The sequence below is a fragment of the Cydia splendana genome, chromosome Z (assembly GCF_910591565.1).
Source record: "Cydia splendana chromosome Z, ilCydSple1.2, whole genome shotgun sequence".
Taxonomy (NCBI): Eukaryota; Metazoa; Arthropoda; class Insecta; order Lepidoptera; family Tortricidae; genus Cydia; species Cydia splendana.
The window spans coordinates 24,648,047-24,675,673 of record NC_085987.1 but is presented as its reverse complement, the minus strand read 5'-3'; the positions used below and the strand labels follow the sequence as shown (position 1 = coordinate 24,675,673).

The following is a 27,627-nucleotide window of genomic DNA, read 5'->3' as shown; positions in this document are numbered from 1 at the left end:
ATCCTCAGTTCCACACCTTACACATAGGTTTCCAACATACAGTATTATTCATGCCAGTAGCTAAAAACTACTGGTAATAGTACTTATTACAACAGTTTTGGTTTTCGTATTATTCATCCGCTAGTATTTAAATCGATAATGTGTTCGACCCTCGAACTAATACCTAATACAACCGTTTTTTGAGTCTATCATTTTTAGGGTTCCGTACCTAAAGGGTATAAACGGGACCCTTTCCTAAGACTCCACAGTCCGTCTGTCTGTCACCAGGCTGTATCTCATGGACTGTGATAGCTAGACAGTTGAAATTTTCACAGATGATGTATTTCTGTTGCCGCTATAGCAACAAATACTAAAAAGTACGGAACCCTCTGTGTGCGAGTTAGACTCGCACTTGTCCGGTTTTTTAGTAGCCTACATCAAGGATAACCTAATGGAACCCACCACAGATTACCAGTTCGCCGGACGTTCGGGGCTGTCAAATTTTGCGTTTAACTGACAGACTGATACTGGTAATCAGTGGACCCCTTAACGGTGACCTACCACCGAGTGTGGCATGCCAGTTTTTGAATTCTTGAGAACGTTTCATAAACATTATAATAAGTACATATAATTTTAATTCTACAAGATATTATTTATAATAAAATATAAAAGATAAAGGCCAGCATCTATAGTAGCGGATAAAACAACGCGCCAAAACTATTCGCCACAGTCTAACCCCCACCCCCTTATTCATAAACGCGCTACAAACCTCAAATTAGCTAATAATCGTTTGTCCTTGTCTAAGTCAGTTTGTCTAAGTCAAAATGATACGGATAAAACATAATTTAACTAAATCGGCCCGTAAAGTTTTATGAATAAGGGGGTAGGTAATTGTTCTACATACAGAGCGCCGAAAAGTAATCACTGATTTGCTAAATTAAAAAAATAGTTTCGTAATAAAATTTAAGCGTGATTTACAGTTTAATAGAATGTTTATTTAAGAGATATCAAACCTACGCTGGAGTATAGACCATTTTAAGCACTCTTATTCGCTTAGCTTTCCGATTATTGATAGCCACTTAAATTTCCACTAAAATTCACAAATAATCGTATCACATTATTAATTTTGAGGCCAGCCCACACGCTATGCCCGCATCGAAAATTTGTCGCACATTAAGCGAGAAGGTAGATATAATCTAAACGAGAGTGAAAGAGAAGGGTATAAGAAAAACAGGGCCGGCTAACGGTACACACACGGAAGTGTGTCAGTAGCGTAAAGCGTACTTCAAAAGCGATAGGCAGCAAGCGGCCGCAGCGCCGCAACCGAATACCAACCTTGACCTTTTACTATTGATTCGGAAGTTCTATGAAAAGTAATCTGGTTTTCGATTTTCACGGTGTTGATTCACAACAATAGAGCGTTCTCTGCTTCTGTTTTAATACCTACATAGTCAGCCTACTTTGAAACCTACCTCAAGGGTGAACTAATGATTTAGAATTTTAGACAAGCTTTCCTAACCTCATTTAAATGTCAATTTCAATATCTTTGATAAATGATGTTTTAATGTGGCGCTTAAAATGTAGTCGCAATTAGAATTTAACATTTATATTAGGCACAGGCGCGATTTAATGCACAACATTCATTATAAATAGCCATTGCTGGCTAAATCGTCGCATTTATTTCATCGCGATTTGTTTTCTAGCTCCAATTCTTCCTCATCTCTTTTACTCTTTCGTGCTGTAGTCGATATACTAACCTTTTTTGTAACAAAAGGGTGTAAGGGTCGTGAACACATAGCTCTTTTTGTTATTACTCCCAGATACATTAGGCATGATTCGACACGCACTTTGCCATCCAGTATTGTCCACTACTGCTAGTGTTGATACAGTATCCAGTCCTAGAGTCCTTATCTGAAGGACTGCGATCAGTTTTAGGCTCTACTCATTAACCCTTTACCGCATATGGGTCCAAATTTGGAACGTAATGATATTGTTTTACTGAACTTGAAAGAGGTAGAAACTATGAATACTATTGAACGTTTTCTGTACTCGATAAAGCTTCTAACTAGTTTGCGGTCCATATGACGTTATCATTTCCACCGACGTGCGGCAATTTTACTTGCAAGTGTGATTGACTACTTTGTAATTAGCTTTTCGTTGTTATATTTAGTGCAATAAATAAATTTCCAGCGTTGAGTATTAGAAAAATAGATGCCGCGAAATTTTACGGTAAAACATGTAAGCATTTATATTCAAATTACTATGTATGATGTCGTGAAAGTTTGTTCCTGAAATGGAACACTATGCGTTACAAGCTAGAAGGATTGGACTAATATGGAACATTATGCATTAGTGATTTAATTATCAGTTTGACAAATATGGAACCTTATGCACTCAGGCAAGCTACTTCTTTATTTTATTTTTGCTAAGTTAGGTACGTTAGCCGCATTGTTAAAAATCTGTATATAACCGGTGACAGCTGGTAGATACAGATATTAACCAATAACGATCAAATTATTTTACTACGTCAATGACAAACAAGCATACGTTCCGTATGGTGGTAAATGGCTACCATAGCCTAAACCTTACCAAAAATAAGTATAAAAATAATAAATAGTTTTTGAAAATGTAAGTGATTTTTTCAAACTTACATTTCCATACATATATTGCATACAGTTCCAAATTTGACCAGTTTTATAATCGAGCTCCGGTTAGCCACTAATACATAAAGTTCCAAATTTGGAAAAAAATGTTATTTACTATTATTTTTAATTGGGTCGAATATAGATTTTTTTACAATTGTTTTTATGTTACATTTATAGTGTTTTATTACTTACATATATTTAATTCGGGGAGAATAAAAAATCCATGTGGTAAAGGGTTAAGTTGTAAATGGAATCTTCTGTAAAAGCTCAAGTTATTCTTAGAGAAGACTTTTGCAATAAATTTAATGACGCAGTAGTATGGACCATTTCCATTAGTCTTAAGGGGCCCACTGATTAACAGTCCGCCGGATGGTATCTGCCTGTCAGTTGTTCGGAACTGTCAACTTTTTGTTCTCACTGACAGGCCGATTCCGTCCGGCGGACTGTTAATCAGTGGGCCCATTTACACAGAACTTTCAAAACTGATAGGTATGTCTGTTTTAAGACTCTAGTGCTTTTGAGTCACGCTACTAAAATACTTTACTCGCGACTCAAAATATTATAAGTCTTAAGAGGAAAGGAGCTTCTCCATACAAGGTAGCCCCCATTTTCCTCTCTAGATATTGACATTATGGAAAATATTTTTATAAAATTAGTAGTTTATAGACTAATCTTGAATCTAACGAAGGGGTTAGTTTTAATTTTTATCGATTTATTGATTATTATAAGAGTTAGGTTCAAAAAAAATTATCTACACATTTTAAAAAGCTTATAACACTTATTATAATCAAATACAGACCAGGTGAGAGTCGGGCTCGACCACCGAGGGTTCCATACAAATTTAACAAATTTTTTTACGTTATTTATTACAAATTTTCCGATTTTCCCCTGTATTTGTAGTGTAAGAAAGTCGATATTACTTGCCAAATTTCATAGTTCTAGGTCAACGGAAAAATCTCTATCAATTTTGTTTCCTGTAAAGTGTGAAACTATACGTTTTTTGCGGCATAAACGGCCGTATTTTTTACGTTAACTTATAAGTTTGAGTTTTTCACAGCTTCAAGGGACCTTAGACCTGAATGAATATATGGTTTAAATTTCAACTCGATACGAGGACGCGTTCCCGAGATGAAGGATCTTGACAGACAGAGGAACGGACAAAAAAGTGATCCTATAAGGATAAGGGTTCTATTTTTTTTCTTTTGAGGTACGGAACCCTAAAAATCTAAGTAATCAAACGAAGAAGCATAGAGCTATGGCCAATATTAATTACATTGTGTAAAAATATTTTATATAAATACATATCAACATCCAGGAAGGAGAATGGGGACTAAGTTCGTATGGAGAGAAGCGGTTGTGCATCTCATAAAACAGTTGCATTCGCCTATTCAAGACTTGTAATATTAAAGTCCAGTTTTAAACAACTCTGTCAACTGCTCACTTTTGTTAAATATTTACATAGTAACTATGTACCACCTAATACTTGCTTTGTATACCTATCTAGTAAAATAATATGATATAGTCTACTCGAGAAACTGAAAAGGGTGAAAAATAGAGATACTACTCCTAATAATACGTGTGATATCTCATTAGATTCGTAATGATGTCTAGAAAAATGTATTCGAAGCGTGTATTAGCACACAAAAAATATCAAAAGTTATAAACAAAAAAAGGGGGCAATAGTAGATATTTTTTATTTCCGCAATATTTCAAAAAGTATTCATATCTATTTAAGAAACCACAATTAATATTATAAAGAGGAGGATATTTCCAATAAAACATTACATACTTGCAAAACAGTATCTCCATTATTTATAATTTTTATTCAACGCTGAACACAGCCCTCCGCGCCTCATTTTCAGGAAACGCGCGTGGCGTGAAAAAGCGAGTACGTAACATTAAATATTATTTTAAATTTATTAAATATGCATTGAAAACTTTTATAAAATTATGGTGTATTTAAAACATGTCAGAAAATGTATTACTTGTAGAAATTAATCTTAATGTATTTTTTCAACAAGTTAATAGGTTTTTAAGTTTTATTATGTTTGTTTATTTCTTTCTTTGTGTTTATGAATAAATCATTCAGTTATTAGGCAATTGTTAAATAACAAAATTTTCTCGTACTTCCTTCTTTAATTCAATAACTATCGTAAAATTGTTTCGCTTATTAGAACCCTTCTCCGAAGAATAAAAACTAGTTTGATGTATTCAAAAGGTACTTAAATACACAATACAGTACGTAACGGCCCCCTTTTTTTAAATACCTGTCGTTAAATTGAAATAATCACGATTATTTATTTTAGCAGTGGCGCTAGTGTGCACGTTGATGGGCTTTAATCTCACAGTAAAGGCGAAGTACCTATTATACTATACCTATTGACCAATATAAAGCTATACGAAACATAAGCGGTGACAGGTACAATAGGGTCTAATTTAGATAAGTATTGTATTTGCAAGTTGTATTTCGTCAAAATATTAAATATCAACAAAAAGCGCATACAAAAGCGAGTTTTTCTGTCACCGCTCAAGTCACGTTTCGTTCCGAGGTTCGGAACGCAATCGCAGTCTTGTAATTCAGTATTTTTTACAACGATGTATTGCGTTAAGCGGCCGCCATCGCCACGGGCCATTGACCCGTGCAATCGGGCTTTATTCACACTCGGCTATTTTGCGAAAAATCACTCAAGGCCGCGCTCTTAGCCGAAACAAATCTATATTTTAATAGCATTTTTTTGGTCCGTTATTGCAAATTGCGTGCGGCAGTTACTTTATTGGTCAACTAATTGCATGATGCCATGGATATTGTGAAGTATTTTTTAGCCTGATATCTCTTGTTTGGAATTTTCGTACATTAGTCAATGACAATAATAACTGGTTTAAAATCAGTGTCCTCCTTAGAGCCACAGTCCTGTCCAAGTGTCCATAGCCATCATCATCTTCCTAGCATAGTCCCGTCCCTGCTTTTTGCCAAGGCTGGCTGATGCCTGGGGCCCCTTTAGTAGGTAACGCAACTCCATAAGTATTACGAAAGCGGCTGAAATGTGAACTTCCAACCCAGAGGGAAAACTAGGCGTAATTGGGTTAATTAATTCAGTCTCCTTCCACAAAAATCGTCTAATATATACAATCGACTAAGTGCGACAAATGAAACTAAACAAGCAAACTAATTACTTACTGTAATCAAAGAGAATAGATAGTATAGAGGGGTCCTGTCATAGTAAATTTTGTAGTCACAGTAAATTTACTGCCATCTATCGACACACGATTAAAACTCAAAATGAAAACGTATAAAATTATCAAAAAAATGTATATATATGGATAAATGATTTTATTATTTTTATATCATCTTGAGCCATGTTCATTCACTGATATCTATGTGTTAAAATTGTTAAATATGAAACGGTGTCGTCACGCCATCTAGCCGAGCATAGGCTAAAGGTGTGTGCGCCATCTATTCGAGAATGACTTTTTCTTGATTTCCGAGGCACGTTTTTTCCTTAGACTTTATTCATCTTATACGAAGTTACATATGTCTTTGCTGTAATGCATGATGCATGCCAATGGTTTGATAATCTCCCGTAGAAATAAGTAGCTAACAGGCTAAGACCCATACGGGGCAGGTCTCAGCTTTTGTCTGTAGTGGCGGCGGTGGCGTGTCCAAATGTAGGTTTTGTACCGTACTTGGTTCCTTTTCAACAAGATTAAATAGAGTTTGACATTTTGATTTGAAATCTTTGAACACTGACTGATATTATTTATGGAAGTATTTTATTAATTTATAAACTCTTGTGGCAACGTAGTTGAACGTAGGGACACCGACAGAAATATTACAAATATTCAATATTTGTAAGATTAAAAGCATTTTGTTAAAATTAACAAGTACCTAAGTATAACGAAATAAGAGCCAATGCATCGGTTTTAGTACGATCAATTTTTAACATAAATTGATAAGTTAATTGGAATTCAACGATGACAACAACAACGCCAACTAGGCATTACTTTTATTTACACACAATTCTCGTGTGCAAAATGTACCTAAGTATAAGAATATTTACAAGTATACCTCTATTATCCGCATCCTGATTTCGTTACGATTGGCAGTAGATTGTTGCAAAGAACACGGTCAGCTAACTCGAATAACTCGGTTAATTGTTAACGTGTACGCTAAGTGCGCGCCGCCGGGCCGCCCGCCGGTACCTTAGTAGTCAGGCGCTTGAGCAGATTCTTTCAGATTATTTTATTAGGATCGGAGAAATATCGGATAACCCACAAATCACGTTATTCATTTGTAACGTTAGAACCTTCATGAACATTTTCACTCTAATTTAAAAGGCGTGGTGGTCAGAAGGTGGTAGATTCGTTTATATTTTGCCATGTCAAATAAAGAGGTGACTTAAAACACGCATTTCAAAAAAAAACATACAACCTTTGTGTATTATAAATAAAGTTATGTTTATCTACTAGAGCAGAAAGCTGCCTCTTCCTATTTTGTGCCTAGTATTTGAAATTTACAATCGTCTATACTTCCCAGCACCAAAGTATAAGAGATTTTATTAAGTTTAGATTGGTATGTAAGTAGGTAGGTATTTAAAAATGGGTGCCTAACAGTGCATGATCGAGCACTCGTATTCGGTGTAGGTACTCGAATTCAATCATAGAACATATTGCTTTAATGTATACGTATTGTCATGGTAGTCAGATGCGTAATCTATAGTGCACGTCATAAGATACAAGGTACCTACCTACCGAAACCGCTCGTCCGCGTTCACTGAAAGCGTTTAATTGAGATCTTAGTACGTAGTAATAAAGGTTATCTTAAGTCCATGGACTCGGTGGAATACGTCACGTTGTTGAACAAAGCGCAGATGCTTCTTAAGTCACTGAACTGAAAATTAGTTTACGAAATTATATTCAAATCAGAAACAATACTCAAAAATTTGCAAGCTTCAGAGTATAAATTCGGGTGGATATAGGTTAAAAGTGAATCCATACATAGATAGCCAGGCTTAATACATGTAGTAGGAAATATTTAAGTTAATATTGCAGTTACATACTTATTCATATTACCGTATAAAAATGAAACCCAATAGATATTCTAAATAAAGTTCCAAGTATAATTCCAGCTTGAATGTGACTGTAATGAAGATGGCGCCTATCGGCTACCACCGTGTTATCACACCATTACCATAGGCCTAAGGCCTAAACCTATTTATTTACTAAATATGTAGGTACATGCTAAAATTAGGATATTGGTACACCGCTAAAAACCCACTAATTTGGCAATTTAGGTAGTTAAATCTCGACATTAACCTTTTCGACGCCGTGTCAAATACAAAAGCTGTCACGCGGACGCCACGTCACCGAAGTGTCAAAACTGAAATTGAATCTTATGCATATGCACGTAGTCTATGTTGTTCTGTGGTATGTGACCGATTAATCAGTCTTTGGCGTTGAACCTGCGGTGCGGATATATCGGTCATCGGCGTCCAAAAGGTTAATAAGCGACGTGGCCAAACTATGAAGGTTTTCTTAATCCCTACAACTGTACGGTTACCATCAGTTTGTCACTGACATAAACGCCGTCGAGAACGTAATTTACTTTCTATACATCTCGCTCGCACTCGCATATTGGTGCAAACGGGATGTATAGAAAGTAAATTACGTTCTCGACGGCGTTTATGTCAGTGACAAACTGATGGTAACCGTACTGCTGGCTCTATTTATCAATATTGTTTATTATCTACATTCTACATAATATATACAAACGTTATCTCTTACTATGTAGCAACTGTCAACCGGACATAGATGACTCCTAAAAGTATAACCCCTCCCGTATTAAATAAAATCTACGAATTAAATAATAGGAATAAGAAAAGTATTTGCATATAGTAGTTTTGCTATTGCTATCCTCAGCCACGGCAACAACACCGATAGCTACTGAAGCGAAGCGGCTAAATGGAAGCGATTATTTCGCGCCTACATCTTGATTGCGTACGCGCCGAGAACCTACATTTACAATCCTGATCAAATTATTATTTAAATAACTCAAATACATATAACATACCTACTTCATGACTTTGCAACATGTCATAACTTTCTAACACAGTTTGAACAATGTTTCTTACATGACATTTAATTGTGTTTACTATATGTTTTGAATAATTGTTGCAGATAACACGTCAGGGTGGCGGCTTCTAAGTATGGCAGTGGCGGGATCTCGCTGGGTTCTGGGGTCGCGGTAAGACGCGGCATGAAGTGCGCGGGGGTCGCCGGCAGCGGGGGCGGCGACGAGCTCCTTCTCGGCGCGTGCTGGCTCGACCCCAAGCTGGACGCCGCTTCGCCCCCTCCCACCTGCCATGAATTATTGGATTCTCTACTAGCTCCACCTCCGCTGGCAGAACTAAAACCGTTGCCTCCTTTTACTGGCTATACTGGTCATCTTTCGATAAATGGTATCTCTGGGCACCATTACCACGCCATCGCTCAACGTCTTCCAGAAGAAAACAACAACTACCCCACACAAAGTGGATATGGTGCTGATCATGACGTTGTCTCATCATCAACTTGTGCCGCGGAGACTGAGCCCCCTGATCTCGAAGATGTTAAACCTTTCCCGTTAGATGCTGATACGAAACCGTTCTCAGCGGAAAATTCTGCTCCCGGTGCACCTGATTCTTGCGCTACATCTTGCTCGCCACCTGCAAAAATGTTTGATGACGGCCACAAACAAGACATGTACGACATTAGCTCAATTGAGGACATAGCTGCCATAATTGGTTCGGCAATAGCTGACACAACAGTACCCTCACAACCAGAAGACCCTGAAAGAAATGATTCAAGAGACAGTTGGATGGACATCGATGCATGGATAGCAGGAGCATGCAGCCAACACAGTGATAAAATAGTACCACAAGACCTGGCTGAATTTTTACCAAGCTCTCCACCGCCGTCACTTCAAAGTTCTCACCATCCCGGCTTAGATTTTCCATGCAAACCAGGTCAGGAATTTTCAAAAAGTCAAGAATTCCTTCACAAGATTTCATCTCACGGACAAGCTGGCTCAACTCTACAAACCCTTCTCACCCATGGTTATATGCCTCTGCTTCAAAATAGGCTTCAAAATGGCCCACCGGTGAAACAAGAAGCACCCAGTTCTACTAGTTTTGGTATGGATGTAATATCGACCTCTTCCCCTCCAGGAAACGCTGTATCAACCACAGATGGCGTAGGTGGCCTCTTGAATGGCCGGTACCCACCTCATTATGCTCTCAGTTTGAAACCCGATGGACTTTGTAGTCCGGATCGGCTATTGGGCTATCCTCACGCTCACACAACAACTGCTAATCCTTCCAGCAAAAGTAAAAGAAGTCGAGCAAAGGCGAAACAATCAAGTAATGGAGGAAATATTCACGGTAGTTCTTTGGCTTTCCCCTCAGCGACGGCAGCCGAATTGAGCGGACTTCTTGGAAAAGAAAAGCCAGTTCATCGTTGCGGTATATGTAATAGAGGATTCCTCAACAAATCGAATATAAAGGTGCACCTACGAACTCACACAGGTGAGAAGCCCTTCAGGTGCGATGTGTGCGCTAAAGCCTTTCGCCAGAAAGCGCACCTCATCAAACACCAGCAAATACATAAGCGAATTGGGAGAGACTAATCACCGAGCAAAGACTAACGGGATCATTCCTGGCACTAGCTCAAAATGAAGCATTTTGTAGATCGTAGATATGTGTGAGTGATTGTTGTTTGTGGACGGACGTATTATTGTGTGCTGCTAGTACCTCAATTTGAGCGGAATCTCACTTTTTAGGCTATTAATTGTTCACGAGTACTTCAACATTGAATGTATGTATATGTCATTGTCTTCTAACTTAGTTATGAGCGATAGTCTTGTATTATTTTTATATTAACCCCTTTAGGTTACACTCCTCCTAAGGACAAGTGCAATGTTAACTAGTTTTAAGATATGTCTCCAGAATTACTTTGGTGTACTTAGATAATATTATTTATATTAATTTTAGTGAAAATTGAATTTACATTTTCATGAATGGTTATTTTTTATACTTATTCACTTATTACTTTAAATTTCATCTCATTAGCTAGATTTATTAATTTCAAATTTGGCTATGTAACAATTATTTTCATTATTTTGATGCTCTTTATTAGTACTATTATTATTGTACGTATGTTAAGTCGACTTCAAAATGTAATTGAAATAATTATAATGCCTTAAATGTGAATTGTTACTCCGATTACCTATTTATAGTCAATTCTAACGAATATATTAATTAGTAAATTGTATAAAATTAGGTGCATGAATCGTTCATATAAACAAATAGGACAAATCTCATGAGGCTAGCGCGTAGGTACTGAAAACCTTTGAAAAATTTCATTTACTTCAACCTGCTACACCTCTAATACCTCTGTTACATTGCATTATTTTTCCGCCAAAGCTTTTTTTTGTATCTACTTTTATGTTTCATATAGTAAAATGAAATTAAAAATAAACACAAAATCTAGCAGTTTTAGTTACTTAAAACGCTGATTGTGCGGCGCCGTGAGTTGATCGATTCCTTCATATTGCGCTGGCGCACGCGAGCTCCGGAACTGGCCGCGTCCGGGAAGCGGATGGAAAAAAATATTTAAAAAAATTGTTCCAATAACGATGTTGCGCAATAGTGCATTCGACTCATGTTAAGTCAAATAATTTGCTTACATTTATCATCTTTAACCTAACGGTACCTTTTACCTGACGATCGACAGCCGATAAGTAGTTATTATATCGACTCTCGTCATTATTCATAGACCGTTTAGTGCTTCTCAAAGTTATACTCTTATTATACATGTTTTTTTTTTCTTTTTACTCGAAATTATAGATATAATACGTATTTTTTTACTAATTCAGGGGAAAAATTATAAAATAAAAAAACATCACTTTTCACTGCTAAATCAGTGTTAGTAGTCACGAAAGCAAAATTCTATTCATGTAGGTAAGTATACAATTTTTAGTAGACAATATATATATAAACTTTTATTAATATTATACCTATTTGTGTGTACTTACACTTACCCTACACTATTTGTAATATACTTATAATAAAATATGTATTTGAATTTGAATATAACATAATTACTTGCCCAACCCCCCCCCCCCCCTTAAAAATTTACTTAAAATTATCAATACTTAGCTTTTTCCCGCTTTCTCGTCTATAAAACTGTGTTAACTAAAAACTGCACATTTGCACAATTTTCAATAATAAATTAAAATCGATTAGCTATCTTATCTAACAATATATGACTACAATTTGATTTTATCTTATTTTGCATAACATTAGGGGTGTTTGCTTTTAAGGGTTAAGTATCTCTTTACTTTATTGTTATAAAAGACAGTAAAAAGAAAAAACAGCACCTATTTTTGTTCATTCAGAATTTCACATCTTACTAAATCTTTATGTATTTTTTAAATGTAGTGTTTAATTTCATACGATGGCATGACGATCATCTTATTTTCTTCCCTCACTTTAATGATTACTCGTTCTACCAAATATTTAGTGCTGTATTATCGTCTATTTTAAATTGTGATTAATTTCTATAGGTAGTTGCTTTTGATTAATTTCGAATGAAATAGTTGAGGTTCGCTCTTGCCGGTAGTTCACGGGCCGGCGACCATGGAGTCTGCAAATGACTCCACAGTTATTTATTTCCTATTTCTACACATGGTTTGGTGAAGTTATGGCTATAAATATCAAGTGAAGATCAAATGCACCCAATTAGAATACTCCGTTTTATCTTATAATACTTATATGTAGAACCGGTTTCCCAATTACTTCTCCATTAAATTTCCGTAATAAAAATTAGTTTCGAGTCTATTTCTCAAACATTTTAACATTACCAAAGCCAAGTTAAATGACCTTTTTGATCACTGTGTCACACCCCAGCTTATAATAGAGTCATAATGTTTATCAAGTACCTTTTATTTAGTAGCTAAGTGATTGATAGTTCTTAAGTATTTATTGGTAACTTTAGTTGTGTAATTATTTTTTTTATTGTAAATCTTTTCAAATAAATACTTACGGTGATGCATCACCGATACTTTCTTTGTAGATATATAATGTACTGTTGTAAGAAACACTGTTATATTTTTCGAGAGGTTTTCCAATTATCTTAAGTAAATTGTAAATTAATGTAAAATGAAAGAAGATTTTTCGTTAACTAAATCTATGTTTTTGTCCTATCAACATTTCCTCAACCTTTTAAATTATATCCACTAAAACGTCTAAAATAAAATGCTTATAACGAAACTTTTCCATCTCTGCTCACTACTAACGTAAGTAGGTCAAGACGTCAATGTCGCAAACAAAGGTGTGAAACAGACAAAGTGAAAGATTCCACTAAAAGTTCACACAACACACGTAATGTTCCCGTGAGTCGGAAGAAAGTCGGATGTGAAAATTGTCATAATGCACATACTGCCAAGCAATTGGTTTTTTGCGATCACTGCGCAAGTGCAGGGCACACGAGAGAAAACAGCCGACACACGCGGCTCGGCAGCGGCGGGGCGCTGGTGTCGCCCGCGCACACTAGCTAGCGTGCCGTACCGCCAGCAAATTATCCACAATTAGGACTGCTTGCTTAGGATTATTAAGAGCCAACAGGAGTGGTCATTCCTCCATACAAACGTAGTCCTCGTTTTCCTCCGTGGTTTTTGAAGCTAGAGCAATGATTTTTTCAACACAGATTAATATTGTCAATATCTGTGTCGGACCGTTTTGCTTTTTTTGATATTTTTGTTTTTTAAGGCGCTAGAGCCCTTCAAAAACGGCCAAAATGGCCTAATAGACTATGCCGCAATGAGAGGCGTGGTATTCAAAACTGATATCAATTAGCCAAAAAAGCAAAACGGTCCGACACAGATAATTTCATAATCATTTAGATTTCCAAATTTGGTTACGATTGGTTAAGTTTTGGGGGAGGAAAAAGAGGACTACGAAACCTCGATTTTTGTCATTTTTACGCAGGATTTTTCGCCTCAGCTGCAGTTGTCCCTATCGCACTAATTTTAGGGGCGGAGTCAAGTTTCTAAATACGTACACAGCCAGAAAAGTGATGGGCAATAGTCGACATTTAATGCCGATAATCTAGTGATGTAAGAAGTTATCGATAAACCGTCTTGTGTGAAAATATCTAGATCCTAAGATACAAGGGGTTTTGGGTTGAGAGTAGGGAACACATTTTTGTAGTTATGATATACAATCTATTATGAACTTTTTGATTCTAATATTTCAAATTAGAAATCAAAATCAAAAATATTTTATTGCATGGTTAAAATGGGTTAACAAAATTTTTAGGTACCTACAGGCACGCTTCGTAATTGTCGAGCAATTTAGGGTCCTAGCTGAATTGGTTGTTCCATACTTACTCGTGCTCTATGCAATGTCCAATTTAGCTAGAACCCTAAATGGCTCAACAATCACGGAGCGTGACAGTACAAATGATTCATGTTCTGTATATCCTGCCCTACAATGGCGTTAATATTTGGTTGTCATGTCTATACTTCCGTTTTTAAGCATTATTGAAAAAAAAAATAGTAAATACTAATATTAACCACTAAGTACATAACTATTACAAAAAAAGCTAATAAATAATTATACGATTGCATGCTTAAAAAAGACACGTCACCTTCACTCTAATGCTAAACAAACGAAGAATAAGAACTAACAGCGATAAGACCGCCTGTTGCTACCTTTATCTACATTGTAAATCGGTTTTAGGGTTCCGTACCCAAAGGGTAAAACACGGGACCCTATTACTAAGATTCCGCTGTCCTTCCGTCCGTCTGTATCTCTGTATCTCACGAACCGTGATAGCTAGACAGTTGAAATTTTCACAGATGATTTATTTCTGTTGTCGCTATAACAACAAATACTAAAAACAGGATAAAATAAAAATTTTAGTGGGGCCTCCCATACAACAAACGTGATTTTTGACCGAAGTTAAGCAACGTCGGGCGGGGTCAGTACTTGGATGGGTGACCGTTTTTATAAATAATGGTACGGAACCCTTCGTGTGCGAGTCCGACTTGCACTTCGCCGGTTTTTTTTAAATTTGTTTTTATGTTTGTGGTGTAATAAAGAATATTTTAGAGTCAGACCAAGAAAAGTCTACAGCAATTTTGATAGCACACGCAGTGCAAGTGTTTTATATGTCATAATTTCATAGAAGCGACGTTTGAAATAATACTTGCACTGCGTGTTCTATCAAAATCGCTATAGATTTTTCTTGGCCTAACTCTACTTTAAATTACAAAGTAAGGCCTAAGTTATAAAATAAGGCCCATCAATGTTTTTTTTTTGTGTTTATTAAACTTGATATTTTGTCTATAGTATTAGCGGACATGGCCTCAAAATTTAAACCCGCTTAAGAATCGGGCCTTATTTCGTGCATTATATACAATACTACCCATTTTTGTGTAGTCATTATTTATACTATAGAAGCATTGTTTGAGTAGCCAATTATTTAAACAGTATTTTTTTAAAGGGCAACGGTGGCAATATTTTAAGGTCTGGATAATAAGATACAGATCTTAATAAGGATATCAATGTAAGTGAATGTTACCATGACTACCAAACAAACAAATGTGATAGAATTTGCCAGCTGGCATTGTAACATTCAGACAGTTACCTATGTACCTAATCTGAAATATAAATAAATTAGTAATATTTTAAACAGGAAAGTAAACCGAATTTTGGCCTTTTGCTGGACACAATCACAATAGTAATTTGTTTTACAAAAGGGCAAAGTTTATCGCCACCGGTTGATGCATTTGCAGCACCAATGGTAGAAAATGCAAGCTCATCATCAACTGCATAATCGACGTTTGATATGACTATTGAATCCGAGCTTTTTGATCATGAATCATGATAAAACAAAATTTTAGAAGGTCGCAGAATAGTGGATTTAAAATATTTATTTTCTGTGATCTCAAATATCAGGCACGATCATACAAATTGTACATTTGCTGATCTTGCCTTTGTCATTGAAAGACGTAAGGGTTTACACAGAGAATATATATTTAAGTGCAAAAAAAAGGAAACGATACACTCTGAAGACCCAAAAAGAAAATGTTAGTAAATACTGCTCCTCCCCATGGTTACTTGGTTCCTTATTCAACCTACCTGAAATTAAACGAGTAGGTTAGTAAATTATATCATTTTACATTATAAAGTTAAATGTTTAGGTATCTCAATCACTTACTCACTGGTGGACATGGACGCAAAATTTTTGCCCATCTACTTATACTATCTTATAAAAAATGAAATTTTGAAAGTTAGCACGCTTAAAGTTCGTTTTTTTGCATTAAGGTAACAGATTTTGACATGTCTTATTAAAAATTACCATTGAAAAATAAGTCATAGCAAATATGTTAGAATTATAAATCATATTAATCATATTAATGAGCAAGAGAACCCTAAACCGGCGAGCGTGTATGAGGAATGTTATGAATGTGAAGGAAGCGAAAGTGGTATGTCAGGATCGTAGCAAGTGGAAATCCGTGGTCTCTGCCTACCCCTCCGAGAAATAGGCGTGATTGTATGTATGTATGTATGTATGTATTAATCATATACTTTTTTATATTCTTTTGCTTTCATAAGTAATATAAACTAATTTTTGAAAGCGTTTTTCAATAATTATTAATAAAAAGACACGTCATGATTGTTTACCTTCTTTCTAATGCTAAAAAATAACGAACTATAATAACCGGGCCTTATTTGGTACAGAACCTTGATTTGATAGGTACATCGGATATTCTGGGCCCCTGAGTTTGTTACGTAAAGGACAAAATGGTGACATGTGGTTAGAGCTGATACTGTTAAACTAGTGGTTCTGTGCGCTAAGTATAAAAAATAAGCTTCAGCGAACTCATTAAGCCTAGAAAAAACCCTACACCCTACTGCCACTTAAGTCAGTCTTGAGTCTTTGAATCAATTTCCGTAGTAGTACTACTACTACTAAGGTACTAGGAGGTAATAAGGCCTATAGTAGGTATAATAAGGCCTACCTGAAAAATAATGTTCTTACAACAGTGTAACCGTGTTAGTTATTTGAGTAACATATATGTAAAGTGATACAATTAAAAGCTAACAGCAAACCAGTACATAAATTATATCTTATGTACTTCTTATGAATTACACTCTTATAAAGGTTTCGGCTAATTACGCTTAATTACTTGAATAAAGGTAGATGAATTGCGTGCGGTCCAATAGGTAACCACAACTCACGGAGTCCAAAACAATAAGCTGATCAGCAAAGTCAAGTAAACAAAGCCAAGTCACAGTAGTAGAAAGATTATCGAGTTCCGTAAACGTAAGCCGGGTCAAAAAATTCAATCGCAACACAGTAAGTAATAAGTGAACGCCTCGTGGCAGTAACGCACGAAAAATAACATTGCAAATTGTCGGCAATGAGTGAGGCGCGCGCGGGTGCAAGCGTACGCATCTGTGTGCGTGCATTACACACACAAATACAGTCTCTCACGCCCCGTCAGAGCGACGGGTATATTCAGCTTGAAATCTCAAAATTGACTTTTAGCTCAGCTCCCGTTTCGTCTTAAACGCCGATTTAATATTGATTGCAACCGATTCCGGCGATAAATTTATTAAGTTCATTCCGGAATTATTATTAACATTACTCAAAATACGCCAAGGTAAAATTAAACCTGTGGATGAGTGTTCATTTAGACAATTTTTTGATAGTTAATAATAATACATCAATACCGTGTATTACGAACATAGTTCCACGTAATAATTACTATTCGTTACTGCAAAATTAAAATCGCCTATTTGGCTGTTAGCAACCTTCGTACATATTTGAATGAGTAACAGTGTGTGTAGGCCAGCGTGTCGTGCTGATGGTACCGGCGGCGGCGCACGGCGCAGCGCGGCGGAGAAATTCTTTCACCAACCCACTTACATAGAGAGGTTTGATTTCACCGCCGCCGCCACCTCTACGCGACCGCTCGTTCTGTTGTTTATCTATAAAAACTGGCGGCTTACCACTCGTTACTTGAATTTTAAATAAAGCTTGGTATTATAATAATTATAACCAATGATTTGAAACTGGCATCTCAGCAAATTTGTGGAGTCAATTACTCATTTATAGTATCTGTGTCCTAAATAGATTTACAACGAATAATTACATTATAACGAATATATTTCAATTACGTTTCAAAAACACACTTAATTGTTGCCAATTTAACTTGGTAACAAATTATTGCGTATTATCATAAGTATACTTGCAAAGTTTCAAAACGATATGGCTATTAGAAGTAAGCTGGAAGTACTTAAGTAGGTAAAAATCGACTATCAAGATTTTATTACATTCTTTGTTCCAAATTAAGTTAATATTAGGTGTGTTAAAATAGTATTTTATACAATCGTGATATAATAGAGAGCTTTTCAGTCGAGTACCGTGTTTAGACAACGAAGCTTGCTGAGTTGTCTAAGTAAGGTACGAGATTGAAAAGCTTGATTATATCACTATTGTATACAATACTTTTTCTACGCGTCAACAAAAATAATACTAAATTAGTAGAATCATTTAGATAAAAAAACCAAAAGTATACAGCTAAGATACGCGAACAGCCGCGATACCTTCATGTCCTTCATACTGGTACGCGATCCGGCTGCCGCGCCCCGCGCCCCACGGCGGGTTGGTCAACGACACCTTCTCGTAACTCATGAGGCCCTGGTACTTGCTGCTCGCTAAATTCAATTTTTAGACTGTTTTTTCTTGATTTTGGCCACCGTAGCCAATGGAGACTAACAAGCAACGCTAAGTGGTTTTCGTAGTCAATGGATGTTGCTATATTAAGGGTGTCACATGCGGGTTTCTGACTTATGAACCAATTGTTTCTACTATATAACCTAAAATAAATAATTAATTTGAGCTATGGTTTTGTTTCGTCCTCTTGATCGCGGGCCGCGGCGAGCTGTGATGGATCGATTTCATTATAGTTGACTAAACTGTATCGAAATGAATATTATAGTTGAGTTGGGAGCCAACACATTAAAAATCCCCAATTGCAGTTTGGTATAAGAAATCTTAATTCAAGAATTATAGTCGACGAGTAGAAAAATGAAGTTATTCCATAGATATAAATAAAACACTGTTTCTCGACCCTAAATAGGGTATTATACTGTATTTAAAATAAATTATTTTCCACCATGCATGAAATAAAGCACCAGATAATTATTAGAAAAACACAGATAGGAGTTATTTTTAAACACAAGTTTATTTAATAAATCGGATAGAAATATAAAAAGTAGGTGAGTTGACCGTGACGTCACGATGTAATTTTTCATATATATTCCATATTAGCAAATCGTTTTGACAGTTCTAAAAAAGTAACTGATTTGACTAGTAGGAAAATACCCTATTGAACCAATATTTTTAATTTTTAGGCTGTGGTATTCATTAGGTACTTTAACACGACACGGTAAAAATAATTACGAGAGTATAGAAAAGTAATACCATAGAGGAAACAATAAGTACTTATTTCTCTATGGTAATACCTATTATATTGCATTTCTTCTTGGTCCAACCACATTTAATCTTCTTCTTTCTTTAGTCTTTTGGAACCTTATCTATACACTTTACTATTGCTGAAATTTTTGATAGTCTCAAGTACCTATTCGATTGAATCATAAATGTAACTAATACAACTCAGTTTTCCATTTCCATTTTCACGCCCAATATTATGTAATGATTAATTTTGGTTTAAGATATTTGCAAATGTAATGACAGCCACTATCAGTAAAATAATTTTCCCAATAGGCTATTCGAATGTATTTAAAATAATTTATTTCACACCATGCATAAAATAAAGCACCAGATGATCATTAGAAAAACATAGATAGGGTCTGTTGCGGAAAGAGAAGAGCCGTAGAATGTATGGGCTCCCCTTCCCTTACATTTCACGACTCTTCTCTTTCCGCACAGACTCTATATAGCAGTTATTTTTAACACAAGTTCTATTTAATAGATCGGATAGAAATATAAAAAGTAGGTGAGTTGACCGTGACGTCTCTCTCGGACTCGCGTTCAAAGGGTTCCGTACATTACACAATTTTTAACAATGTATTTTTTTATGAGACGTGAGTGAAATGTCTACAAAAAACCCGTAGGGGTCGGATCAAAAACTATGTAATTAAGTCCGACTCACTCTTGACTGCACATTTCTTATAGGTTTTCCTGTCATCTACAGGTAAAGAACTATTTTGTGTATTTTTATCAAAATTTTAGACTTGGTAGTTTTGGAGATAAAGGGGGGAGAATGGTAATTTATTGCCTATTTTCTTAAATTACTTCTAAATTATTTATCTTAAAATTATATAAAAAAAATATTTGAGATTCTCACAATGAGCTTCACAAAGTTTGTTTTTTAATTGTCCCACTTACCCCCCATAAGTGCGGGGGGGGGAGGTTTTGTTTAAAAATGTCATTTATTTACGTTACATGTATCCGTCTTTGGGTCACAGACTTACATATGTGTAGGTACCCCATTTCAACTTAATTGGTATAGTAGTTTTGGAGAAAATAGGCTGTGACAGACGGACAGCCAGACGCACGAGTGATCCTATAAGGGTTCCGTTATTACCTTTTGAGGTACGGAACCCTAAAAATTAAAAATACTGTTTTGAATCATTAAATTAAAATACCGTCTACGTAATATTAAAAAAAAAATATAGCCAAAGCAGATAAATTGAACCAGCCAACAACATACCTAGTAGGTATTTTAATATCTCTGGATAATGGTGAGGAACTAATGGGTATGCATGCATTCTCATTTAACACAGGAATATCTCAAATGAGAATGAAACAAAATACAAATAGATATATTGTGTTTTTTAGCAAGGACGAATAGGGTTATTCCCACTAGTTACCACCAAGCTGTTACCAGTGGTAACTACTGGAATTTTTTTCCCGCCGGGAAAAAAAACCCGTTGAATGGCGAAACACTGAAAAATCGCTGTCTGTTTAAAAGACAAATATATCTATGAGTTGCGGGTCCAGCCAGCAGCAGCGGGGGAACCAGCGAGGGGACAGTACCGGGAGCATCCATCAGCACACTTCGTAGTCAGTAAGTACATAGGTAAGTATCCCATAAGTAAGTAACACCATGTCACACTATAAGAAGTATAAGTGGTCTTTAAATTAAAACAGGATGATGGCAGCACGATATATGGACAAACTTAAATAATTTACCGTTTTGACATAATAACCGTTCTAACATAAAAGTGGCAAATGAACGAAGGCCTATCTGACGGAAAGCAGATACCGTAGCCTGGCTTCGCTCTTAAACGTGCAATAGCGTGTAGGGTAGGTACTTTGCCTATTGGCCAGGTACTTTTACTTTGCCTATTATTGGCAAAGAAAAAATATACATAATATGTAAGTACAATAGAGACGGCCCCATTCTTGTAAATAGAGCAGTTACTACATTTTTGCATTTTAGCTTAATGCGCTTTAAAAATGTAATTCTTAAATACATACGTTAAAGATGGAAATTTGGGACTTGCCAACACACGTCACAGACGCAAAACAACAATGTACAATTATACAATCAAAATTCTACTCGACAAACTGAAAACGGTGAAAAGTAGAGATAGTTCTCCTAAAACTCGTGTGATACCACATTGGATTCGGAATGATGTATGAAAAAATGTACTTATTCGAAGCGTTATTAGCACACAAAAATATTCAAAATAAATATAGACAAAAAAGGCGGAAATAACAAATAATTTTGTTTTTTCGCCAATATCTCAAAAATATCAAAATATAAGAAATCTAAATAAAATATTATTAAAGAAGATGACAAATATGTAGTTAAATAGTCCTATTTGCCTATATCTCCATAATGTATACTTTTTACTCGACGCTGAACACAGCCCTCCGCGCCTGATTTTCAGGAAACGCGCGCGGCGTGTGGGTACGTAACATTAAATATTATTTTAAAGGTAGGTATTAAATATTCATTTAAAAACTTGAAAATATTATGGTGTATTTTTGTAATTGGATTTGATGTACACAAGAGTGATCACTGATCAGTCCTAAACCCAAATTGTTCGGGGATGATCACTACGTTGCGAGAGGTGGTATTGCAGTCGGGAATTCGGGATAGTATTAGGCGTAGGAGAAGGAGGATAACCAGTTATCGCCAAATCGATCAATACGAAGTGTCCCTGGTTAGTACACCTATGGCATCTGTTATATGCGGGGTGAGGTAGGAATTATGCAATTCCTACTGTAGCTCTAACGTATGACGTGTACCTACTTTCCAATATACATATGTCAATTTCGCAACTTACACACCTGTTCAACATTCTCCTCCTACCCTCTACTTGGTAGTATTTAGAATTGTAGGTGTGTACCTAAAAGATCATGAGCAGCACATAAAATTCGAAAACTTGCAAGTAGGATTAAGTGTGAGAATTTGAGCAGAAAGTGTGAGCAGAAGATGTACTCCCAAATAAGTAAAGGAAAGGTCAGTGTAACCTTTAGAACATGCGCGGTGATCAGGTGAAATGCCTGCCGATAATAAGCGTGCGCCTGCGCCGGCGCGCCTTGCCCTTCATACTTGAACTTGCGCGTGACCTTTAGACGCGCGCGAGACACAGGCGACGGCACTGCACCTACACACCATACGTGTAAGTACGTAACCGCTACATACGAGTAACTATCGGCGCGATTCGGGAAATGAATTAGAGATTCACTAGATATGAAATAGTAAAGATATGTGACGTTCCACGGCAAAAGGTACCTTATGGCGCCGCAATAGTATTATTGCGGCGCTATGCGACGTAAGCGCCAGCCGCCATAAGGTACCATATCAGGTCACATGTCTTTACTATTTCATATCTAGTGAATCTCTAATTCATTTCCCGAATCGCGCCGTATATTTTATGTCACTTACTGATAATTAAAGAGCTTTGCAAATGCAAATATACTAGGGATTCAGTTTTTAGGTACTTACGCCTTGTTAGTGTCGGCAGTGTCGTTCTTTTCTAGCTCGCAGAAAATCACCTTCAGAGTTTTCCAGATGTTTACACGAAATAATCAAAATAATTCGGTATATATTTAAAAGTGATTAAAGAAATCAGCTACGTAGAGCGTACCTACTCTTAATATTGACGAAGACCGCTGACGCTAGAAACTTGGACGGAGCGACGTAACCTTTGAAACATATACTGTGATTTTAGGTCATAAAATGAATACTTACTAAAAAATTAATTCAATACCTAGGTACAATTAATTATTTCCCAGTTTTCATGTTTTATACCTTTTTATGTTTTTTATACATACTTACAACTATAAACATATAATTTTACTTGTTCAATGTGTTTTGTATTAGTCCTGTAGTACTTGTCCGGATGATACTGGATAGTTATGGAAAATACAATTAGACCATGATTCATTATTTTGTATCGATACTTATATTAAAAAGTCAGCAAGTAATTGACAATTATTTGGCACAAACTTAATGAGATCAAATAATTACTTAATAACAAAATGTATGCGGATGAAACCGGATACCAAAATACATATACATGTATGAGTTAATCACTATATTTTACATTTTGAGCTAAACCGAGTACATTTGTATTTTACAACCCATGTACTAAGTAACTAATTAATCTAATTATGTATAAGATTGTAATACGTCTTGAGGTAACTTTCACGAATTTTCATTGCTAAGATTTAAAAAAATATACTGAAACGTGTACTCGACATAAATTTATGATTATAATTTATGAATTTATGATTTATTTATGACTTGCCAGAGCGAGTCATCAATAGTAAAAATGACAATTTGACATTTTTTTAGCCGGTGTCTGGTTTTGCCCCCTTTCCCCCAATTTAATTCTCACAATTCCAAATTCACGTTCTGTGTAAATTACGGGCCAAAAGCCAACCTCTTTTAAAGGGAAGTCAAACTAACTGAATATGGACCGGGTATGAGAATGTAAAAGATGACTCCCCGGCTACTCAATAAGACAACTGTGTATCAATCAAGAGTGGTCCTGCCGATGCCGGCATTCGAGCCAATCCCTCCGATGGATCCTTGACCACACATATGTTCAAAGAATGAAAGATGAATGCGGCCTCAAGCCCAGGAGCTGTCGGAACTTGAGAGGCTTTATAGTACACAGCGCAATAATGCTCCTCAAAACCTAAAAAGAACCTAATTCCTCGGACAGATAAAAACGTATCAAACTATGTTTTCAATATCACATATTAAGAAAACCAACAGTATGATTAAGGGTGCGACCAATGGAGAATTTAAGAGAACATCTTGTCTCATTATTGGTGCCGTTATTTAATTGATTATTACACTCATAGTCTAATAAAACATGGTCTTCCATTCCCAGAGTGACACGGGCCTACGTCACAACAACATGGCCGCTATATATAGCGCTATCGCATATTATCATATAGCGCTGTCGCATGATGACGTAGGCCCGTGTCAGTTAGGTGACCTAGAAAAGACGGGAATGGAGTACCAGGCGGAGTATATTATTATACCATGATTACACTGATACCTGTAAAATTTCTACCGCTTTGCGCGTTAAAAGTTGAAGGTCCTATTCGTCTTTTTAGGGTTCCGTACCCAAAGGGTAAAACGGGACTCTATTAATAAGACTCCGCTGTCCGTCCGTCCGTCCGTCTGTCACCAGGCTGTATCTCGTGATCTGTGATAGCTAGACAGCTGAAATTTTCACAGATGATGTATTTCTGTTGCCGCTATAACAACAAATACTAAAAACAGAATAAAATAAAGATTTAAGTGGGGCTCTCATACAACAAACGTGATTTTTGACCGAAGTTAAGCAACGTCGGACGGGGTCAGTACTTGGATGGGTGACCGTTTTTATAGATAATGGTACGGAACCCTTCGTGTGCGAGTCAGACTCGCACTTACCCGGTTTTATATTTTCGACGTGTTTAATGAACGATACTGCCAACAACGGTTTCAACATGATTAACAAATTAAAAGTATGGTTTTCTTTTTTAGTCATGAACCAGGAAAACCATACTCATTATTTTCTTTTGGGTGCTAGTACTAGTGTAAGACAAAGAGAGTATGATTCTCTGTCTATGATTGAATTAGACAGTCCTTTGACAAACTATAGAAATTAATGACAAACTTAAACAGCTCAATGACTCTTGTTTGGTAAAATGTTTGCAGTGTTTAAAACTGATGTTAAATGATTATTTTAGAGTATTTGTGGTTTAGTTTCATTATTGGTGCCAGGTCCAGGGTGTTAACTATAGTTCTGTAAAGAAAAACAAGCTATTTCTACTGCGTTACTAACTGCAATAGTACCTACCTGTGTATTTTTTTGCAAGCACACCCCAATACATACAAATTCGTTAAATTTGCAGCAAAAAAAAAAATGACGTGAAAGACGTAAACGATAACCCATAACCTTGACCATAACCGACCTTAAATGGCACTTCCGTTTGCGCGGGGAAGCTGCGCCGGCGGCGGCGGAGGCACTGCGCGCGAGCGAGCGGGACGGCACTACTGGAAAGTGTGCTAGTGACACAGTTCGAGTTCCGACGCTAGCCGTGGGTACCACATCCGTAAACATGTTCTTGACAGCTTGGGAATTAGACTGCTCCTTCTCATATGTATGCACCCTAATAAAAGTTTGTGTCATACCGAGCCAATAGTCATAAATATATCCAAAAGTTTTGATTAAGTACAGAGGCACAAGCCTTTGTAGGTACTATTAGCAGAATTTGTGTTTCGCCACTAACATATGTCATATGTACCAAGTTGGATCTACAGGTTCTTTTTTTAATAACCTGTAATATTTAACGATATGTGTATCTTAGGTCATACTGAGCAACTTTTACTATGGGACCAACCCCGAAATCACGGAAAAAATTAGGTGCTTCATACGTTTTGGCTTGTCTAATGTTGATATTTTCTATGCCAACATAGAAAAACCCAAGACAGACAAGACAGTACCTAATATTTCTTTATTCGCGTTTTCGGGGTTAATCCTGTAGTTGCTTAGTATAAATTTACATCGTGAAAATTTGCAGGTTATTAAAAAAACATCCTGTACCTATGTCATGAAAGTATTGATCCTCAATTTCAACTTTTGGTCCGTGATAGCTTTGTGCAATAAGACAGTTGTAGGTACCTATCTACTAAATAGACAAATCAGTAGCAGGTACTTTTTATGGAACGTCAAACGATATGATAACTATTATATATCTAGGTATGAGAACCAACGCTTTTTGTGACGTCACAATGAATTCACCTCCTTTTAATGGGTTTTAGTTAATTAAATTAAAATTGACAGCGTAAAACTAGTTTCATGTTTTCTTTTCAGTGTCAATGTTTCCGCAAATTTGGTGTCCGCTGTGAAACAAATATTTATCTTTATCTAATATCTTATAGGTATACATAATAAGAAATTTCCCTATTGTCCGTTGTCTGTAAATCAATCAGAGTTAGGTAAGCCTAATATACCTATTCGATTTCTTATTGTATCTTTGTAGGTACCTACAAAAGAGGCCCCTGAAAACAACCTGCGTATATTGCACCAAGTAATTTTCTTTATAAGTATTATGCTTCTCTGGTAACTTAATTTCTTTGTGATGAAAATTATCTGATCAGTCAATCGAGCGAATTTGTATATTTACAATATACAATATATACATATATTTAAATATATAAGTAAACAATGTTTTACAAATTACAAAACTGACCACGCTAAAGAGAAGTACGAGTAGCGGAAGAGTGAAATACAAAAGTAAAAGTCATGGCAGAATCTAACTGTACCTACTCGCGTTCGCTCTCGACGCGCGCTCGCGCAATCAAGACACACTTACTTGCTGGCGCCTTTGGCAAATTATCACAACTCCACAACCAACATGATTTTTGTAGTTTGTTTTAGTATCTTCGAATTGAATCCGGATGTGTTTGGAGAATTTACATGATTAGACTCTAAAGTCAAATTATAATTAGATTTTAAGATGATCAGTCACGTTTGGTCAAGTGAATTTTCCGAATAGGTGATGTGAATGAGGCGTTTGCATAACACCTATTCGGAAAAGGGCTTTTTCTTCTCGGAATCCCTCATTATGCTCGGGATTCTATTTTAGAATCCTTCGCTTCGTTCAGGGTTCAATTTACTTCTTTGTAACACAATCTACTATTTCCGAATAGGACGTGAAAAACTCCATATTACAGGATTATTGAAATTATATCCCATGATTAAATTATTCCTCGTCTATTATTGGGGTTTTGGTCATTACTGCCGCATACATTATTTCGAAAAAAGAATGTGCAAATTCCAGTTTTTTTATGTGACAAAAAAAAATGTGTACTAATTATTAAACAATTTAAAAAAGTAACGGAGGGATTATTAGTAATTTTCATGTGATCGACGATTGGTGTAAATTGTACAGAATGTACAGAGCACCGCCAGACTGAGATATGGGACTGTATTTTAATATTGAAGATATTCTGTTTCAACGTCTTACGACCGTTTCCAATTTCCATATGAAATCGACGTGTGCACGTTAGTAAAACCTGAGTAACATTACTCGCCACTAAAATTGCCAAACGAGTGGGTAAATTATTGGGTATAATCAATAGTTTAAGCAAGTGAAAATAGACCTCCATATTTAAAAAAAAAAACTTGTAATCTTTCGAAAAAAGTGGTTGGTGAGTTTGACGTTAGGAGCTTAAGACTGGATTATTGTAAAGAGGTCCGGACACGTTATCGAGGCAGGCGGTGACTTGCGGCGGCTAACTAGATGGCTTCCTGAAGCTGCCTTCGTAACGACGACCAGGAGCAACACCGGTGTGAACGGCTTAGGGGCGTCGAGAGGTGTGCGCCGCTTTCTGCACAGTGGCTGTTAACAGCAACTCGCGTCTAATACAACTTTCACTTCCACCCCTGCACCCTGGAGCATATAA

General features: G+C 36.3%; 1 protein-coding gene and 1 long non-coding RNA gene across 2 annotated transcripts in view; one reads left to right on the top strand and one right to left on the bottom strand.

The window, feature by feature from the left end:
* Positions 1-11,054, top strand: part of LOC134804481 (ichor) — a 33,079-nt gene extending 22,025 nt beyond the window's left edge. The window contains exon 2 of the mRNA XM_063777529.1: positions 8,799-11,054. Within this exon, the coding sequence (XP_063633599.1) occupies positions 8,878-10,284 (1,407 nt within the window). The 5' untranslated portion in view covers positions 8,799-8,877 and the 3' untranslated portion in view covers positions 10,285-11,054. The remainder of the gene's footprint in view (positions 1-8,798) is intronic.
* The window catches only part of LOC134804924 (uncharacterized), a 421,906-nt gene that overhangs the window by 86,755 nt on the left and 307,524 nt on the right, over positions 1-27,627 (bottom strand). The gene's annotated exons all lie outside the window — the stretch shown is intronic.